The sequence below is a fragment of the Onychomys torridus genome, chromosome 10 (genome assembly GCF_903995425.1).
Source record: "Onychomys torridus chromosome 10, mOncTor1.1, whole genome shotgun sequence".
NCBI lineage: Eukaryota > Metazoa > Chordata > Mammalia > Rodentia > Cricetidae > Onychomys > Onychomys torridus.
Window position 1 is genome coordinate 30,281,393 of NC_050452.1, and position 17,886 is coordinate 30,299,278.

At 51.0% G+C, this 17,886-nt stretch overlaps 1 protein-coding gene across 2 annotated transcripts in view; it reads right to left on the reverse strand.

Annotated features, from left to right (window-relative positions):
• The window catches only part of Sorcs2 (sortilin related VPS10 domain containing receptor 2), a 379,471-nt gene that overhangs the window by 12,024 nt on the left and 349,561 nt on the right, over window positions 1–17,886 (reverse strand). For both annotated transcript variants that reach the window (XM_036200422.1, XM_036200421.1), the window contains exons 13-20: window positions 16,928–17,019; window positions 16,074–16,181; window positions 11,861–11,981; window positions 10,778–10,911; window positions 10,100–10,228; window positions 8,393–8,564; window positions 2,679–2,865; window positions 153–286 (exon numbers count right to left, since the gene is read on the reverse strand). In XM_036200422.1, coding sequence (XP_036056315.1) covers window positions 153–286; window positions 2,679–2,865; window positions 8,393–8,564; window positions 10,100–10,228; window positions 10,778–10,911; window positions 11,861–11,981; window positions 16,074–16,181; window positions 16,928–17,019 — 1,077 coding nt within the window. The remainder of the gene's footprint in view (window positions 1–152; window positions 287–2,678; window positions 2,866–8,392; window positions 8,565–10,099; window positions 10,229–10,777; window positions 10,912–11,860; window positions 11,982–16,073; window positions 16,182–16,927; window positions 17,020–17,886) is intronic.

Here is a 17,886-nt window from a genome sequence, read left to right on the forward strand (position 1 = left end):
GGGTATTGGGTGAGGGAAGGCCAGGCCAATCCCTTCCAATGGTCTCACGTTGTGCACTAATGCCAGGTACCAACAGCAGCACCTTGCCCCACTTGACACACCAGATGGCAATCTATGGGAGGGGGCTGGCTGAGAAGGGGTGTAGGGTGCACCTGCAGGCTGTGGCCGATCCACCAATAGAAGACAGTGAGGTTGGGGTTCAGGGGCAGCAGCACGGCTGTGAGGTTCACCTCCTGGTTGATGCCAATGACAGGGACTACCTCGAGGTATAGGGCCTGCAGAGGGGCTGAAGAGTCCCCCAAAAGTTCAGGGTTAGAGGTCAGTGAGGCACAGAACCTTTCAGTGGCTACTTACTAATCCTTGTCCCCATCAGATTCATCGGTACCATCGCCACCATCCCATCACTACCATCAACACCATGATCACCATCACCACAACCATCACCATCTACCACCACCATCATCACCATCACCACTACTACTACCAATACTACCACTCATTACAATCCATCACCATCAGCATCCCACATCCATCATTATCATCATCCATCACCGTCATCACTCACCACCACCTATACCAATCATCACTATTCACCCTCTCCCTCACTACCATCCTCAGCATCACCATCCATGCTAAGGTTTGAATCTGAACTGTCCGGTGGTTCGTGTTTTGAATGTTTGTCCCCCAGCTGATGGTGCTGTTTGCTTGTTCCCTATTGGAAACCTCAGTCTCTGCTCCCTGTTCCACCGTAGCATGAACAGCTTCAGGCTGTCACATACTCCCGCACCATTCTACTGTGCTTTCCAACCGTGACAGCTGGACCCTCTGAAATTCTGAATCAAAGAACACTGTCCCTCCCTCAAGTTCTTCCTGTCAGGTATCGTGGTCACAGAGAAGCTAAGGCACTGGTAGCAGGTACGTGGGGTTGCTGCTTTCACTAAATCTGACCATGCAGGTTTAAGCTATTTTTGGTGTGTGTGTGTATTGGGGGGTGGGGGGTGGATTTGCTATTGTTTGGGGGAAAAGAATTTGGAAAAGTGGAACTGGATTTTCAGGCACACCAGAGGCACATCACTATCCTCAGCACTATTACAGGGTCATAAATGCTTGTGCTCAGATTTTAAAGGAAAGTCTGTTAAGCCAGGCAAAGTGTGCACAGTAGGGTCGAATAACCCGCAGGGGGACCCTGACTGGGTAATTCATAAAGTTCTGAGGGTGAGGCTTAAGATTCGCTAGAGACCCCAGCATGGGATGCAGGAACATGGGACCTCTGTAGAGGAAACCTGAAGGCAATAAAAGGAGCCTGTATGTGAGAGAGAGTGTGCTGAAATGGGAAGGGCACAGGCACAGCTGCCCACACCACGATGCCACCACATGCTCCAGGTGCTCCACAGAGCTATGGGACCCTGTGCTTCCTTGCTGTGCTTCAGTCTGGTTTTGATCAAATCTTCTCTTGGGGTTCCCTTTTCTTCTGCTTTTTTGGGGAAATGTTTACTGTAGACAGGAAGTGCAGATCTGCCTTTTACCAGGGCTGCTAAGAGATTTCTCCGGGCACGAATGGAGTCTCTGAGCTGACTTTTGAACACGCTGGAACTGTGGAGACCATGGTGCCTCAATGCTTTTTGCATTAAAGATGGATACTGGGAGCCTCTGGGAGCCAGAGGTAGCCTCTTGCGGTTTAGATTTAAAATGTCTTCCTTAGGTTCAGGTTTTTAGTTTGCATTTCCCACCTAGAGATGCTCTTTAGGGAGGCTGTGGAACCTTTAGGAGATGGGTCTAGTCGGTGGGAGTAGACCTCTGGAGGTTATAGCCCAGTCATCACTCCAGGCTCATTCTCTGCTCTCTGGAGCAGAGATGTGAGGAGCCCCTGGGTCCAACATGCTGCTCTTGCTGTGAATGATAGCAAGCCCTCCCTGCTGTGACAGACAGAGGCCCTCTGACACTGTGAAACAAATTACATTTCTCTAAGGTGCTTCTGTCAGGTATTAGAGTCACAGCCATGCAAAAATAACTAATGCAATCACCACAGCCATCACCACCATCATCCTTTTCATCACCACACGCATTGCCATTATCACACCATCACCACAACCATCATCAACACCACAATCACCACCACCAGCACCAGCACTGCCACACTGCTATAACCATCATCCACACAGCTACACCATCCCCACCACCACCAACAGCATCACCGTCATCATCAATATGACCATCCCTATCACTGTCATTACCATTAAAACTATCACCATCAGTCAATACCATCACCACCATTATTGCCAATATCACCATCACCACCATCCCCACTATCACCATCACCATCACTGTTATCATCACCACCACCTACAGTATCACCTCCATCATCACCTCCATCATCACCTCCATCATCACCTCTGTCACTATCACCATCACCTCCATCATCACCATTGTCATCATCACTATCACCACCACCATTACACCATCACTTGTGTTACCATGACCACCACTATTCCCATCCTCACCATTACTTTTGGGAATACTTTTGGGAGCAGGTCTGAGCCCAGCCCACCTGCCTTTCTGTCCACGGCCTCACTGTTCTGAGGACCTGTAGCAACCCCACAAGACTCCCTGTGCTTCCCCAAAGCCCCAGATCTCCACTTCACAGGAGACACACAGCCTCAAAGGAGCACTGGACTTACAGTTGACCTGGACAAAGAGCACAGCCTCATCATGGCCTGCCATGTTCTCAGCCCTGACAGACACACGGTAGATGCCAGGATTCTCGTAGTGGTGCCGGATGGGCTCACCAGTAAGAGTGAGGTTCACATACATGGCCTTGAAGCCATCTCCAAGATCCACCTGATACTTAGTGGTCAGGACATCACCCTGTAAGGAAATAGCACAAGGTCACTAGGAGTGACTCTCAAGATGGGGGTCCATCAATAGATGCCCACTCCTTCTCTCCCGTCTTCCTTCAGATGTAGGCTCTATGGGGCCACAGAGAGTAGGCTGGCTCTGCTTTGAAGGCTTCAGCCTGCAGCAGGCTGAGCTGGGAGACAGCACATGGGACAAGACTGGGCTCTCCATTAGAACAGAACACCCACAGGTGATTTTAGGAAGGCAGTTTGAAATCTGTATGGGTCCCAGGAGGAAGCCTGAGCCTGAGCCAGGCCACGGGGCTAGGAGGGAAATTGGGAGTCTCACATAAAAATGGAGAAGCCTTTGGTAACTGCCATGAGGTCTTTTCAGGGAACCACAGCAAACACAACTGTCTTCCTGTGACAAGGTGGCTCCCTGTTTCTCATCCCATCCAGCACTGTGCCAGGAATGAGGCTCAGCTGTGTGGAGCAGGCAGGGAGCGGTTGCTGTGACTTTGTCCCCAAGTTGCATGGAACTCCCCATGCAAGCTGCTGGCTGACCCTGACTCTCAAGCTCATGGCAAAATGGAATTCCTGTGTCCACATTTAAGTTCCCCTCTCCTGTCTGCCTGTCTCTCTCCCTCTTTCCCTGCCCTCTCCCCTCCCCTGTTCACCCCACTTTAGCCATCAACAGTCTTCCTAGCTCACACCCTCCAGACCTCAAAAGCCAAGGACATTTGTGTGTAATTGAGGTTCATTTAACTTTCTCTGTGAATACACTATACTGGGTTGGATAGTCACTCCAAATCCATGCCTGTTGGGACCCTCTGAAATGGACATTTAAAATAAATCTTCAGATGCAAGTCATTAAAAGGAGGTCATAATGGGGCACGGAGTACAAGAAACCCATGGGCAGGATCCTTGAAAACAGTGGTGACTTGGTCACCAGGAAAGAGATGTTTGGACACAAAGGCAGACACTGGAAAGTACAGCCATGAGTCAAAGGACTTCCAGAATGCCCAGAAGCTGGCTGAGGTTTTGTTGAGGACATTCCTAAAACCCAGCATATATGGTGCTTCATGTGTCCGTTTTATAGGCTGCAAAACTGAGGCTTTCAGGGGTCCAGGCTCTGGAGGTAAGCTCTCTGTCCATTGCTTTCCTGGCAGGGTTGGATGAGGATCAAGGGGACTGTCCATACTCAATTCATTCCTATGATTGGGCAGGTTCTGAGTAGCATTCAAAAAGTGGGTATCTGCCCATGTTTTTGAGGTTCTCATCTTTCACAGCCTTCATGTACATCTTCCCATGTACTTGCCACCCATGCAGCCTGCCATGTCTTTTGTCTTATTGTGTTTCTTGCTTATTTTCAAGCCAGTTTGATATTTTATTTGTACTGAAATGTGATTTTATTTGTATATTAATAAAGTTGCCTCGGGGTCAGAGCAAACCATAGCAGAAGCTGGGTGGTGATGGTGCACGCCTTTAATCCGAGCACTTGGGAGGCAGAGCTAGGCAAGATCTCTGTGTGTTCAAGGATACAGCCAGTATGGTGACACACGCCTTTAATCTGAATACCAACCATAGAAGACCTGGAGGTCTATACAGACAGGCAGGACGAGGAGGTCATGTGGCTGGGTTTACAACCAATGAGAAGGCAGAACAGAAAGTCTATATAAAAGACAGAACACAGGAAGTAGCTCTCTTGCGGAGAGGAGCAACAATGAAGGGTAAGATTTTTCATCTCTCAGCTATTGCTCTGACCTCTTGGCTTTTAACTCTGCAATTGGCTCTGTGTTTCTTATTTAACAAGATGGTTACATCTACGCTGGCTGGTTCATCTGTTGATGGAGTTCTTTGTATAGTCCTGCTCTGGTACCCATTGGGCTGCGCCAACAAACTCCCTCCTGTCTGTAGCTACTTTTATCTTCCTGACAGTTTTACTGGTTCCAAATCTAGATGGTGCTGACACATCAAGGTTTCATTGTGTGGCCTGGTGCTATAAGCTGAGGAATATGTAGTAAGAATTCAGCTGAATATGATAAAGCTATACTTGGAAGAATCAAGGCATTCTTCTAGAGGAACCCAAATCTCAAGGAGTAGTTGGTGTTATTCAACTTTTAATATATCAGCTCTTTCCTGCTGTGAATTTCCTGTGTGCTCTCATACCTTCTCCAAGAACTTCTAACAGTGTATTTTATCTGATATACTTCTCTAGCATCCAAAGCCAAACAGCAGACAGGACAAAGTATTTCAGACCAACCGCTGAGTCTCCTGAATTAAGGTAAACAGCTTTTCGGAGACACTGCCTGTCTCCTTGGCGTAGGAGACAGGGGAACTTAGGTGCATAGCTTTATTTCTTGTGCAAATGAAACTCAAGTCCTCTTTTCTCTTTAAGCCCAAGCTGCATGCCAGATCAATTGACTCAGACCAAAAGGGCTTTTTTGTATATCAGGGGCAGTGAAGCCATGAGGCAGGTTTCCTAGCTCCGAGCAGAGATGCCTAGCCCTGCCAGTGTACATTGACATAGAAATAGAGAGGTAGTTACATTTCAGTGACTTATAGACTCTTTTACCTAACCACCTGTAAGATTATAGTTTGAGCACACTAATGATAAACTCACAATGTTTCACCTAACCACTTACAAGAACATACTTTGAGCACATAAATTCCCTTTCTGACTTATTCCAGGCCTTATCTCACCCCACTGCCTCTATTCACTCCCCTTTTGGGTTGCCAATGAAGCCGGCTATCACTGCTCTTGTGGGGACCTTGGAAGCCTTGCACTGTATTGTGAGAGTTACTGCTTGCAAGGTGGTAGACTGGTTCCGGGAAAGGAGCAGGAAGGAACCAGGATGGAGAGAAATGAAGATGAAGATGGGGATGAGGGAAAAGGGGCTTGGTCAGAACTAGGACTATGAGAGGTCAGGAGGTGAAGGGACAGAGGGGCTGAGCATGAGAACAGAACTGAAGCTGTGTAGACAGCATTTTATCTCAGAGGAATGAAGTGGACGGATGAAAGAGCTTGCTTCATTCCCTCAAATTACTCCCCGCTGTTCACAATGTCTTCCCCAGGACTCTGAGAGAAGCTCCTCAGGGCAGACCCTTGAGGAAATTCTGATAGTCTGCAGCCCCATCCGTGCTGAGGACTCCCAGCCTGTGTTTCTGGGCTGGCTTCGGTGTGGGTCCTATTTTAGACTTTCCCACTTCTTCTGCAGGTGTGTGATCTATTTTGGGTTCATGTCTGAGGTCTGGGGGGAGGTGCTGTTGCTGGGTGGAAAGACACCACCTCTCCCAGTCTGTTCTGCACCTGTCAAGAGCAGGCAGGTGTCTACGGCTCTGTTCCTAGCCTCCATCCCCCATTGCTGTGAATTCTCAGATACTTAGAAAATTCAGGCTCCCCATACCCAGCCCTGCTTTGAAGCTCAGTGATATGTAAGAGCAGGTGAGTGTGTGGTAGAGGAGTGCACACTGTGCCTGTAAGTGTCTATGAGTGTGTAAGGGAGTTTGTGTCACAGTGTAAGTGTGCATACACCCACCCTCAGTTCTATGCTCCCATCCCCTTTCCTCCCAGGACAGGGTTGCCCCCCACAACCCCCTATTTTAAGACATGTTTGCATTGCTCTCCTCAACTCTGCCCACTCCTAAACCTGATAAGCAGCCCAGCAATGGTTCTGAAGATGCTCTGTCCTCTAGTCCTGACTCAGCTGAGGCTACTTGCAGATGTGCTGTAGTTTCCAGTTTCATGCTCTAGGGGGCAGCAGATCACCATGTTTCCAGGATATCTGGCTAGGAATTTGAGAAGCCTCAGCTGGGTCTGTCTGAGCGTCCAGGGTACCCCATACTGACCAGGGATTCTATCCTTCTTTATCCAAACACACTGCTACCAACAGAGATACCTAGCCATGCCTTGGGGCTGGCTGATGGTTCAAATGAACCTTAGGGCTGTCTCAATCAGTGAGAAGACCTGGGCAGGAGTGTTGTGTATGAGTGCGTGTGTATCGGAGTTGTATAGCTTGGGCATGGGGACCACAGACTTGGCATTGTCTGCTTGGAGTCCAGAGGCCTCTGGAGGACACAATGCTATCTCTGCCTCTTTTCACTATGTAGCTCTGAGATAATGACATCACTGTTCATGCCTCAGTTTCCTCATATAATAATGTAAGCTGATAGCACAATGTAAGATTACATTTCCAACAGGAAGCTGCTGTCACAGTGTCTAATATACAGGTGCTCAGTGTGGCCAGTCTGAATACTCCATAGCCTCAGTTTTCCTGTTTCCAGGAGACCAGGTCTCTGACACCTAAAACCAGACACCCTTTAAAGGCTGTCTGAGTATAGCTTGCATGATCATGGATTCACATGTATTAGCCTTCACATCTGTTAGCTGAAGATCTGGACTCCTGCTGATCTGTGAGTGGAGACTGCCCAGAGTCCTGGGGGAGGAAGGGGGCTCTCCCTCTGACTCTGTGAGTGGATACTGCCCAGAACCCCAGGGAGAAAAGGGGGCTCTCCCTCTGACTCTGTGAGAGGAGACTGGCCAGAACCCCAGGGAGAAAAGGGGCTCTCCCTCTGACTCTGTGAGAGGAGACTGGCCAGAACCCCAGGGAGAAAGGGGGCACTCCCTTGGCCTCTAAGTTTTCTGAATGTTCATGATTTCTAATAGTCATTTTTAAATTCCTTGCAGGGATCATTAGCTGCTTCTATAAGCAGAGACACGGGGATATGACTTGTGAACCAGAAGGAAACAGAAAAAAATTAACAGTTCCCTCAGGGAACAGAATTTTGGGTGATATTTATGTCTGTAGTATTTTTTTAAAATTATAAATGTATTTCCTAAATATACTACAATGAGCATATATTATTTTTAAAATCAGAAGAAAATGTAACACTTGTTCTGGAGTAAAAATAGAATGAGTGGGAGACTGGGCGGAGAAAAATATATATATTTGTGTGTGCATATATATATATATATAAACTTGTATTTATATCTATCCCTATATATACACAGAAGGCATTATCTCTGGATATGTGATTATAAGTCATTAAAAAAACTTTATGCTTTTGTTGGGATTTCAGATCAACTAAATCAATATAATTAGAGATTTAAAATTGCCGTAGTGCTGGGCTGGGGGTGTGCTCAGTAGAAGAGTGCTTCTCTAGTTTGTACAAGGCCCTGGGTTCCACCCTTGGCATTAGAAGAAAGAAATCAATGAAAGAAGTTTAGTGCTACCTGTGGGGAGGAATTGATTTTGTGTCAATGTTTGATAAACAGAAGATCACACACACATGCATGTATACACATCCAGGCACTCACATGTATATACATGTGTAATATGGAGTCCATTTCCCGCTGAATATCTAACACACTTGCTCTTGTATGGTATCTGTTTCATCCCAAAGGATGGTCTGAACCAAGAGGCCAACTTCAGTCCTGTGGCTCCCAGCCTCGGGGACAGGCTGGCCTCTGTGGCCATGCTCCAAACTGTCCAGAGCCTCAACCTTGTATGCCTGGCTGGAACTCCCCTTTCCAGTGACCGTGCAGGGTGGATGCTCACCTGTTCCTGTCGCACCACAAACAGCACATCTTCTCTAGGCCGCACCGACACTGCTTCTCCGTGGATGCTCACCTGGAGGCCCCGGGGTGCTGTGAGGGGGCACTGTAACTGCACCGGGCTCTGCTGCAAGTCCACACCACCTTCACACACATTGGACACCACCTTCCGGTACCTGGGTAGATGAGGGAGGGGTCAGGTCCAAGATGAACAGTGGTTCCATGGGTAAGGAAGGTATCCTCTCCTGAGGCAACTCATGGCTCCGACCTCTACAGCCCTGTTTGCTGTGTGCTCCCCATGGCTGCTTCTGTCTACCTTAGAGCTGAGTGCACTGAGGATGAGGATGGAGGGGCTGGCTGTGCCTGTCTGCTTTGGAGAGCTGAAGCATCCATGGCCTGATCATATCACCCACAGTAATAATAACTGGATTTTGTTGTTTGTTTTTTGCTTTTTTTGTTTTTGTTAAGGGGTGACAGAGGAAACACTTTAAATCCAATGTCTTGCCAAGAACTAGGGAGGACTGAGTGGCTGAGAAGTGCTCGGCCTTGGCTTCCTGGGTGGCCATAAGCAAACATGTTGCTCTTCTTGGGATGGCTCCACCCCATCCACTACCCATCTATCTACCCACTCATCCAACAGTGGCACAATGGCCTCTTTGGCAACCCCACCAGGGCTTGGCAAGCAGCAACTCTTATCTGAAGTGTCAGCTAGGATCTGTATCAAGAGTACGTGAATTTAGAAAGATGGGTATTTGTGGGGCAGAAGAATGGGTAGATGGATGGAAGGGAGGATGGGTGGATATGTGGGTGAGCAGATAGGTGGATGGGTGGATAAATGAGTAGACTGATGGAATAAGTAGAGGGCTAGATGAATAGGGGATAGATGAAGTAGATGGGTATAAGGATGAGTGGATGGATGGATAAGTGGTGGAGAGATGATTTACAGTTGGGTAGATGGGTGGATGAATATATGGAAGGAATACATGGATAGGAGATATATGGATAGGAGATAGAAGTGGGTGGGTGGATGGATGGATGGATGGATGGATGGGGTTGCATAGGTAAGTAGATGGATGGATGGATGGATGGATGGATGGATGGATGGATGGATGGGTGGATGGGGTTGCATAGGTAAGTGGATGGATAATAGATGTCAGGCTATATACAGCCTAGGCTAAAGCATTCAGTTCCTGGTCCTGTCTCTGTTTCTTCCAGCTCTCCAGGGTAAGTAATAAGGAATCCCTCAAAAAGGATGAGGAAATGGGCCTATCACATGGAGCATGTGGGCCCCACAGAAGCTGAAGGCTCACAGATATTACGTACTTGGTATTTCTATATGAAGTTGATACTTTATAAACCATTTATTCAGCCTACCCCAGGTAGGGAGAAGGGTCTGCCTGCCACTTACCCATCTCTCAGAGTTTGTGGTCACTATAGCAGACTGTAGAAACACTCACTGTGTGTTCAATGGGCTTAGGCCTAGCAGGTGAATATGCCAGTGGCTGAGATTTAACTACAGCAGAAGAAAACCTGGGGGTGGGAGATGGGAGAGTGATCTACCAAGGCTTCCACCCAGAAGTTTGGTGTGAGTGGAGTCCCCCAGGCTTCAGAAACATCCCTGGTGCCATCACAGTACAGGCGTGAAAGGACCAGAGAAGGATGAGGCTGCTCTGGGGTCTCAGTCCCACAGAAGTTGGGTTGGTGTACTCACCCAAGGCTACTGGTGTAGGTCTGGCCCAGGACACAGTCTTCAGGAGGGGACAAGGGGTTGAACCAGAAGTTAGCGGAGCACTTGTTGGCAGTGGACTCGGAGAAAGATGAGCGCTCAAACCCGTAGTCACTGGGAAAGGAAAGCTGGGTTAAAAGGTGAGATTAGAGGGGACAGCTACACCACAGGTCTAGATGTGTCCATCTGTGGGGGCATGGGTGGATCCACAGGTTTGTCCCAGAGGAGAGCAGATGGAACATATTAGGAGGATGAAAATGAAGTGGAGCCTGGAGGGCTTTCTGGAGGAAGTGAGCGTCTCAAAGGATGCATGGAGATAGAGGGCAGCAAGGAGTGGCTGTACAGCCAGGGTCAGTGGCCTTGGAAAGGACATGGAGACCTGAGTGTGGGGTGCATGGTAGAAAGGGTGGGGCAGGCTGGGGGCAGAGGCTTTGTGAACTACATTGCCCATAGGGCAATGGGCCTCTGAGTGGATTATGTTCCTAGAGGGAGGAGAGGGACTAGGTGAGTGTAGCTGGCTCCCATGATGCTCTAAGGTAGAGGTAGACGTGTGTGTCTGTGACGAGGCCCTGAAGGATGATGTGGCCTCCACCCTGGTTCTGGGGACAAGGTCATCATGATATAAAGATGTCGGAACAGCCAGGAGAGAGGGACAGTGCCCACCAGAGGAAGTCAGAGTCCCGGCACTTGCACACGCGTGACGTGAGTGCCGACGTGAAGCTCCTCCCCTTGACACACCAGGATGTGGACTTCCTTTTCCGGTAACTTCTCTGCTGGCCCATGATGCAGTCATCACCCTGCAGCAAGAACACCAGGATGAGGAACCAGCAGAGGATGGTGACAGCTACCAGGGAAACTGAGGTCCAAAAGAACTTGACATGTCAGTCAACTGGCCCAGCTTCCCTCATCTTAAGACATATGGCTGGGCCCTTGGTGGTTACAGAACAGCTGGGCCTACAGGGGCCAGATGTGTGACCATCTGGGGATGAGCCATGCCTGGAGGGCTCATATGGACACACAGTAGATTCTCAGGCTGTGCTCACAGCAGCACTGACCGGATCCCAATAACAGAGCCCTTTGTAGTGATGGGGAAGGACTGGCGGGAACTCTGTGTAGCCACAGTGAATCGGGTTCTGGAACCTTCTCTAAGCCCATCTGAGTACTTTCTCGTAAACCAGTTTCTGCAGAGGGCCACTGAGCCAGAGACCATCCTCCAGGTGTGAACTCCCGATGTCGGATCTCCACTTACACAGGTATCTGGCCCCTCGCTGACTTCAGCTAGCATCTCAGTCAGAGCCCCCGGCCCCAGGTGTCTCCCCTTAGGAATCTTCCAGCTTCTGATCTTTCTTGGCTACAAACCCCTACTTGATTTAGTGGTACACAAGCAGCCTGCTCACAGCTCCCAGGTACCCCTAAGTGTCAGCCTCTCTTGTACCACCAGGAGCTGAGGTGGGGGGCGGGGTCTCATGTTCTGCTCAACCCGAACATGAAGGGTAGACACTGATGATGGATTATGACATAGGATGCCCCCCAGGCCCTGATGTCGGATAGTCTTTGCCCATTTCCCCACGAGCAGAAAAGTCCCAAATCATGTCATGGAGACTCTCTGGCTGAGGGTGGGGCTCAGGCTCTGCAGGCCCTAGGGGCACGAAGAGCCACAGATCAAGCAGCCACAGGCACCAGGGTGGCCCAGACAATCCCTGACATGTATGGGATTCCATGGAGGAAGAACGTTGCCTGGCCCACCTGGAGGTCAGTGAGGTCCCAGGAGCTATAGTCATTCTCGCCACACTGCCGGGGGAAGGAGGGCCGGAAGTCCACCTTGACCAGCTCCCAGTCAGAGCGGAAGCTGATGTGGCCAAAGACCCTGAGGGGAGACAGAAGGAAGGTCACTTCAGACTGACCCATCCCTAGTGTGCAGACATGCCCTCACTCAGATCCCCTGTGCCACCACCTGCGATACCTCTCCTGCCCCAGAGGGTTCAATGATGTGGCGTGACCTCCACCGGCACCTGACCTGATGTTATCATCCTCAGGGTGACCGCTATCTGTGGCTTGCTCAGGTTACCCACCAGACCCATGCAATCCCCTTCCTGACAGGAGCAGGCTCTCAGGTGGGCAGGCTCCCCGCCTTCTGGGCTGCCACAGGCCCATCCATAGCCTCACATGCCAGGCCTTGTACTTGCTCTGGGTGGGCTAGAGCCATGTCTAATGTTATCTGGTGTCTCCCTGCCTTTCTGCTGGCCTCCCTCTGTCTGCCATGTGGTATTGGGCTCCAAGCTGTTTAGCCCAGGCAGAGCTGGCACTCCAGAGAGATAACTAGTCATTGTGTGGCTTAGACAGTGGGATGAATGGGTTGGTGTGACAGCACAGTGCATCCTACTGAGCAGAGGAGGGGCAGAGGGAGGCCAGACATACAGGAAACACAGTGATGCATTGAGGCTAAGCATGCTTGGCTTGGTGAGCTGAGACCAGCATCCCACACTGGATTCTCCTCCCATCCAACTTCTCTGCAAACCATGGGTGGCCTTGTCTTGGGGCGCCTGCCATTCAGATGGGCATTCCTCTGGTCATGGCCCCATCGTCACCTTGACAGACAGCTGGAGAGGGGGTTCCCACATTGCTGTCCTCCCCTCTAAGGCTTATCACATCCTGTGAAGGACGCATGCTGATCTCCCTAGACTTCAGAGAGGAAACAGACTAAGGAAGGGACCCATCCAGGATTGCTATCCAGTACTGGTACCTAGGGCTGGCAGCTCACATTTGGTTATGGCCTGGGACCCATAACCAAATAGCCTGAGTTTGATAACCATGCAGCCTCCTATATATGGGGACATCCCGTACTCTGCATTCTGAGCTCAAACAGAGAAGCAGGCTGGTCTAGCTAATCCACTCTGTGTGTTTCAGTTCTTGTCTGTGAAGAAAGCCCAGACCTCAGCTCCCACTGTGAGTATCTCTCATCTAGTTGAAAGGTCCTAGCAGGAGAGGCCAAAGTGCTGCTGACTGCTTGAGAGAGAGAGCAGGAAATGTGGGCCATGCTGTGGAGTGGACTGCTGGTGCCTTCATAGGTATGGCCTATAGCCCTGCCAGGCCGAGAACCTCACAGTACTGCCCAGGGCTGGGGAACCCTTTACCATGTACTGTGTTGGGGGAGGCAACTGTGGGCAGTGTGGTGAACAACATCCTGACAAGGTGGCTGTGGTCAGCTTAGATGTGACCTTTGGGTAGATGAGGATAAAGATGCCATATGGGCGGGGCCCTGTTCTAGGCTCGCACAGAAAAGCTTTTCATTCTGCCAGCCTGTGTCTCCTCCGAGGCGTGCGAGTGATCTCCGTGTCCACTGAAATTGGAAGCTGTTTGAAGATGCGGCTTTGTGAAAGGCTCCGTAGGAACCTTACGGAGCTTTTAAAAAACTTAAAACAGGAATGCACGTGCCTGTGAACTTTGCTGCTTTCCCCGGATGAAATGCCATCTGCAGGGATGAAAGCCGCATTTGGGACCAGACCCGGATCTGAGGGCCTTGGCTGCACAAAGCACTAATATCCCAAAGCAGCTACAAAATGCAGACTGCAAGATGAAGTGAGAGGAGGAGGGGGTGGGGAGGTGCTCAGGGCGGAAAGTGTCCCCATGGTGGGGCCAGGCTGCAGGAGCTGAGGCCTGGGAACCATGCCGGCTTTCTGGAGCGCTGAGAGCCCTGTCAGAGTGGTCACCTTTTCGCCAGCTCCTCTTCTTGCACCGTGGGCTCCGCCCTGCAAACTGTCCAACCTCCTTGCAAAAAGACCACGGCTCAGGCTGAGTCTGCCGCAGCCCAGGCTGCAGTCAGATCAGGGAGTCAGACTTCCTTGCCTGTTTTTCTTGACAAACATCAACTGCCATGTCTCTGACTTCCCTTCCTGCATCAAGCCACAGCCTTCAAGGGGATGGCCCACAGACTGGGCATGAGCCTCCCCAAGGCCTTGGAAGATGACGGCATCATGGAGAACCTGACCAAGAACAACCTGCTATCCCCGGGCAGTCAGGTAGAGGGAGGTCTGGACCAGTTTAGCCTTCCATGCTTGGTGCTCAGCTATTCCAGGATGCGCACATCACCTCTGTCCTGCAATGAAGTCTGCCCTGGCTTTCCCCTGGCCACCCAGGAAGGAGACTGTGAGGCCAGCACCACAGTGGGCTTTCTCCCTACAGCCTGACTATGGGGGAAGGGCCCCATCTGCTCCTGGGGCACAGTCATGGACATTCTGCAGGGATTCCATGGAGCTGTGGACACTCCATGGGGCACTGAAATGCTCTGTGGGGTTCCGTAGAGGTCATGGATGCTCCATGGACACTTCATGGGACTCTATGGGTACTCCTCGGAACCCTGAGTCAGGAGAAGCATGCAGGTCAAGTTCCCTCCCCAGACTTCTTCCTGCCAGTCACTGGCCAGTGCAGGCAGCAGATGCTCCGTGGCCAACAGTCCCTGGGCCCTGGCAGGAGTCACTTAGTCTGGCTATCTCTGACAGCCCTCATTAGCTCCTGGCATGTGGAGGTTGTCACTGTATCCTCGACATCTATATGTCAGCTGTTGTGGCTTCACTGAAATCTTGTCTATTGAGCTCCAACCACTTACCAGGTACTACCCAGCCGGTCACATTAGTGACACAGACTGAAGGACCCCACCCCTTGGAGTCTCAGGAGGGTCAGGCAATCAAGGCCACACAAAAGGCAGAGCCCAGACTGGTACAAAGCTCTTGAAGGGGCGAGGAGCAAGGCCACTGTCCCGGCAGGCAGGAGGGATGCACAGCTTTGTGATCCCTCATCTCACAGGCCTGAAAAGGTGTGAGGCGTGTTTCCTGTCCTCTGTCCTACTCCATCTTCCATTCATTCCTAGGAGGCTGTCCCCATCACTGGCCTAGCTGGGGCTCATCACCAGGTGCCCCGAGAGCCACATGCCACTCAATCTGAGGTCCTATGCAGTCCCTATCCATCCTGGCAGATACAATGGCAGTCTCTAAATAGGAAGGTCAGGTTTCTTTGTCCATCCTCATGGGCTCCTAAAGCCAGGCCATGGTATGTTTTACAGTTAGCTCTCTGGGGACCTCAGTGTCAGCATACAATAGGTGCTCAATACATGCACTTTAAACATTAGGTGGTCTACAAGGACACTTCTCTCCACCCTGGTGGCCCAGCCTCACATCTCTGCTGTGCTCGGTGCTTCCTGCTCTGTAGGACAGGCTGGCATACACAGCTGATCCTGAAGCATGCATCTGAGCTCAAACTCACAGCTGTGACCCCACTGGACATGGAGAGACTCATGATCCTCCAACAGGGGGAATATGAAGTAGGGATGAGGAGATAGTCAGGTTCTCTCGGGGCTTCTCCACAGGTACATCTGTAGGAGCATCCAGTGAGCTCACAGAAGACAAAGGTGGGGTGTGAGCTGCTAAGAGCCCAGCTGGCCCTTCACCCCCACACCACAGGCAGCAAGGTTATACCTGCCAGGATGCCAATGCCCACTCTAGGTTGAGTGTGAGGTCACCCTGTCTGCCCGCCCAGTCTACAGGATGGGGGCTGGCTTGACTGCTTGGGGCCAGCATCAAATAAGGCTCCAGCTGCACACCCTTGTTGGGCCTCAGGACCTCACCTGTGCCATATAACCAAGAAAAGTACTGTCCTCACTACAGTCAGCTAGAAAGGTGACAGCATGCACTGGTAAGGGACACGCCTATGAAGCTTTGTTCCACTCCTGGTCAGTCAGTGTCCTGGGCAGGGATGGAGAGCCCCCACCTGCTGACCAGGGTGAGAGGAAAAGTCGCTGGCCTGGGACAGGGAGATGTCAGGCACACAAGAAGCAGAGGCCCAGTCTGAGGCCACCTCAGAGCTCAGAGACCAGACCCAGCATGCCTGGGGGGAGGGAGGGGTCGTGCTGACCTGTGACTTCCTCCTACCTTCCTGTTGCACCCACGTCCTGACACACACTCACGTCATGACCAGCGTCTCGTCCCCTGGCTCGCTCAGCAGCCCGTCCACGAACACGGAGGTGCTGGTGAAGTTGTGTGTGCTCCAAGTGTGGCCCTCGTCCATGCTGAACCTGTGAAAGGCCACCAGTGTTCACAGAGCAGCATGAGCTTACTCCTTTCTATGACTCTGTACCCCTGACTCTTATCCAACAGAGACCAGCTCCGGGACCATCTCTACACCTAGGCCACAGCTGGGCCACAGCCTTTGTCTCTCAAGTGAGACCACAGCAGATGCCTGCCAGCACCAGGTAGCATCCCTGACTAATTAGCAATGTGATGGCCTGCTGCCCTAGACATTGTCAGGATAACACACAGGCACTGTTCTCTATGAATAACAGGGACATCTGAGCCTTAGAAACTTCCAGTAATAATATACAAGGCTTGAGCCCAGCTCAGGGTCCTGGGGTCAGTGACACAACCAATATTACAGCGATGTTAACTCCCAGGCTATTCAACTCTTTTTCAGATTAAAATGACAGTGGCTGACCAGCAGTTTCCCAACTCTGCCTCCTAAATACCAATGTTAACCTGTCCTCAATTTAGCCCACTCCTACCTAGGTACCCACTGGCTGCCTTGTCTGGTCACCCTGGCCCCAATCCTCTACCAACAGGCTCTTGTTGATACTTAGGGTGCCTCCCAGGACTCCCCAGCCCCTCCATGTTACCCTGACTAGGCTACGTATTCTCTGTTCATCCTGGAGTAATATGGGTCCATCTCTGGGACACCTCAAAAGGGTTGAGAGGTGTGGGTCATCCCAGTGTCAGGCTCCTAGGGGATTGTTCTGGAATGCTCAATGCCCTCTGCCCATGATCTCACTTGAGGATCTTCAGGGGGATGGAGGTATCCTTGATGGCGGCAATGACACCACCGTGGTCCAGGTAGAGGACATGGTGTTCTTCCTCAAAGACCTGTGGGGGTGATACATACTCTCAGGTGAGATCGCAACAGGGCTGGCGGAGCCTGGTCAGGAGGGGATGCCAGCTCTCTATCAACACCCCCAGGCCCACCCCTGACTTAGCACATGAGGAATGAGTGGGATTTGGGGGACGGTGGCAATTTTATCTACCCCGAGGGATGGAGGGAACTGTGGGATGAGCTCTCAGAATCCTGCCCACGGGAACCCAGGTCAGCAAATGGCCCAGCAATGAGGGACGCACAGGGTACTCAGAGCCGAGTTCAGGATGAACCCCAGGCCAACATGGGGTGCAGGGACAGATCATGGCTCCTTGATACCTCTGATCTAAGTGGATGTGACCACCTCTGGCTTCCTGTAGTCCTAGCCTAACTGAACCACATGTGACATCTTCTGTTACCGTCAGGAAGCTACTGGGAGGGCAGTGACATTGAGTCCCCTGGGGCCATCTCAGTGGAGGTCTGTCTGAGCTGGGTGCCTGGGACTCTGGCATGTTGATGAATACGTGAATGAATGGCCACCATATGGATGAATGAATGAATGGATGCTCTGAGGATAAATAAATGAATGACCACTAAGGGTTTTGCGGGGAGGCAAAGGTATCTTGACAGGGGCCACCTAGGAGGGACAACTCTGTTGGCCACAGCCATCTGCTGATATCCTGGTTGGGCAAGTGCCATCTTACAGACAGGAAGCTGGCTCACAGTAAGTTGGTTGGAGACAATATTGGGGAAATGGCTGGGGAAGCCTCAGTGTCCACACTGTGGTTCTCGATACCTTAAGCAGCCCCTGGGGTGCAGAGCTGGAAGGGGATACAGACCCATGCCTGACTCAGCCTTTCTTCGTTCCCTCAGAGTCCTAG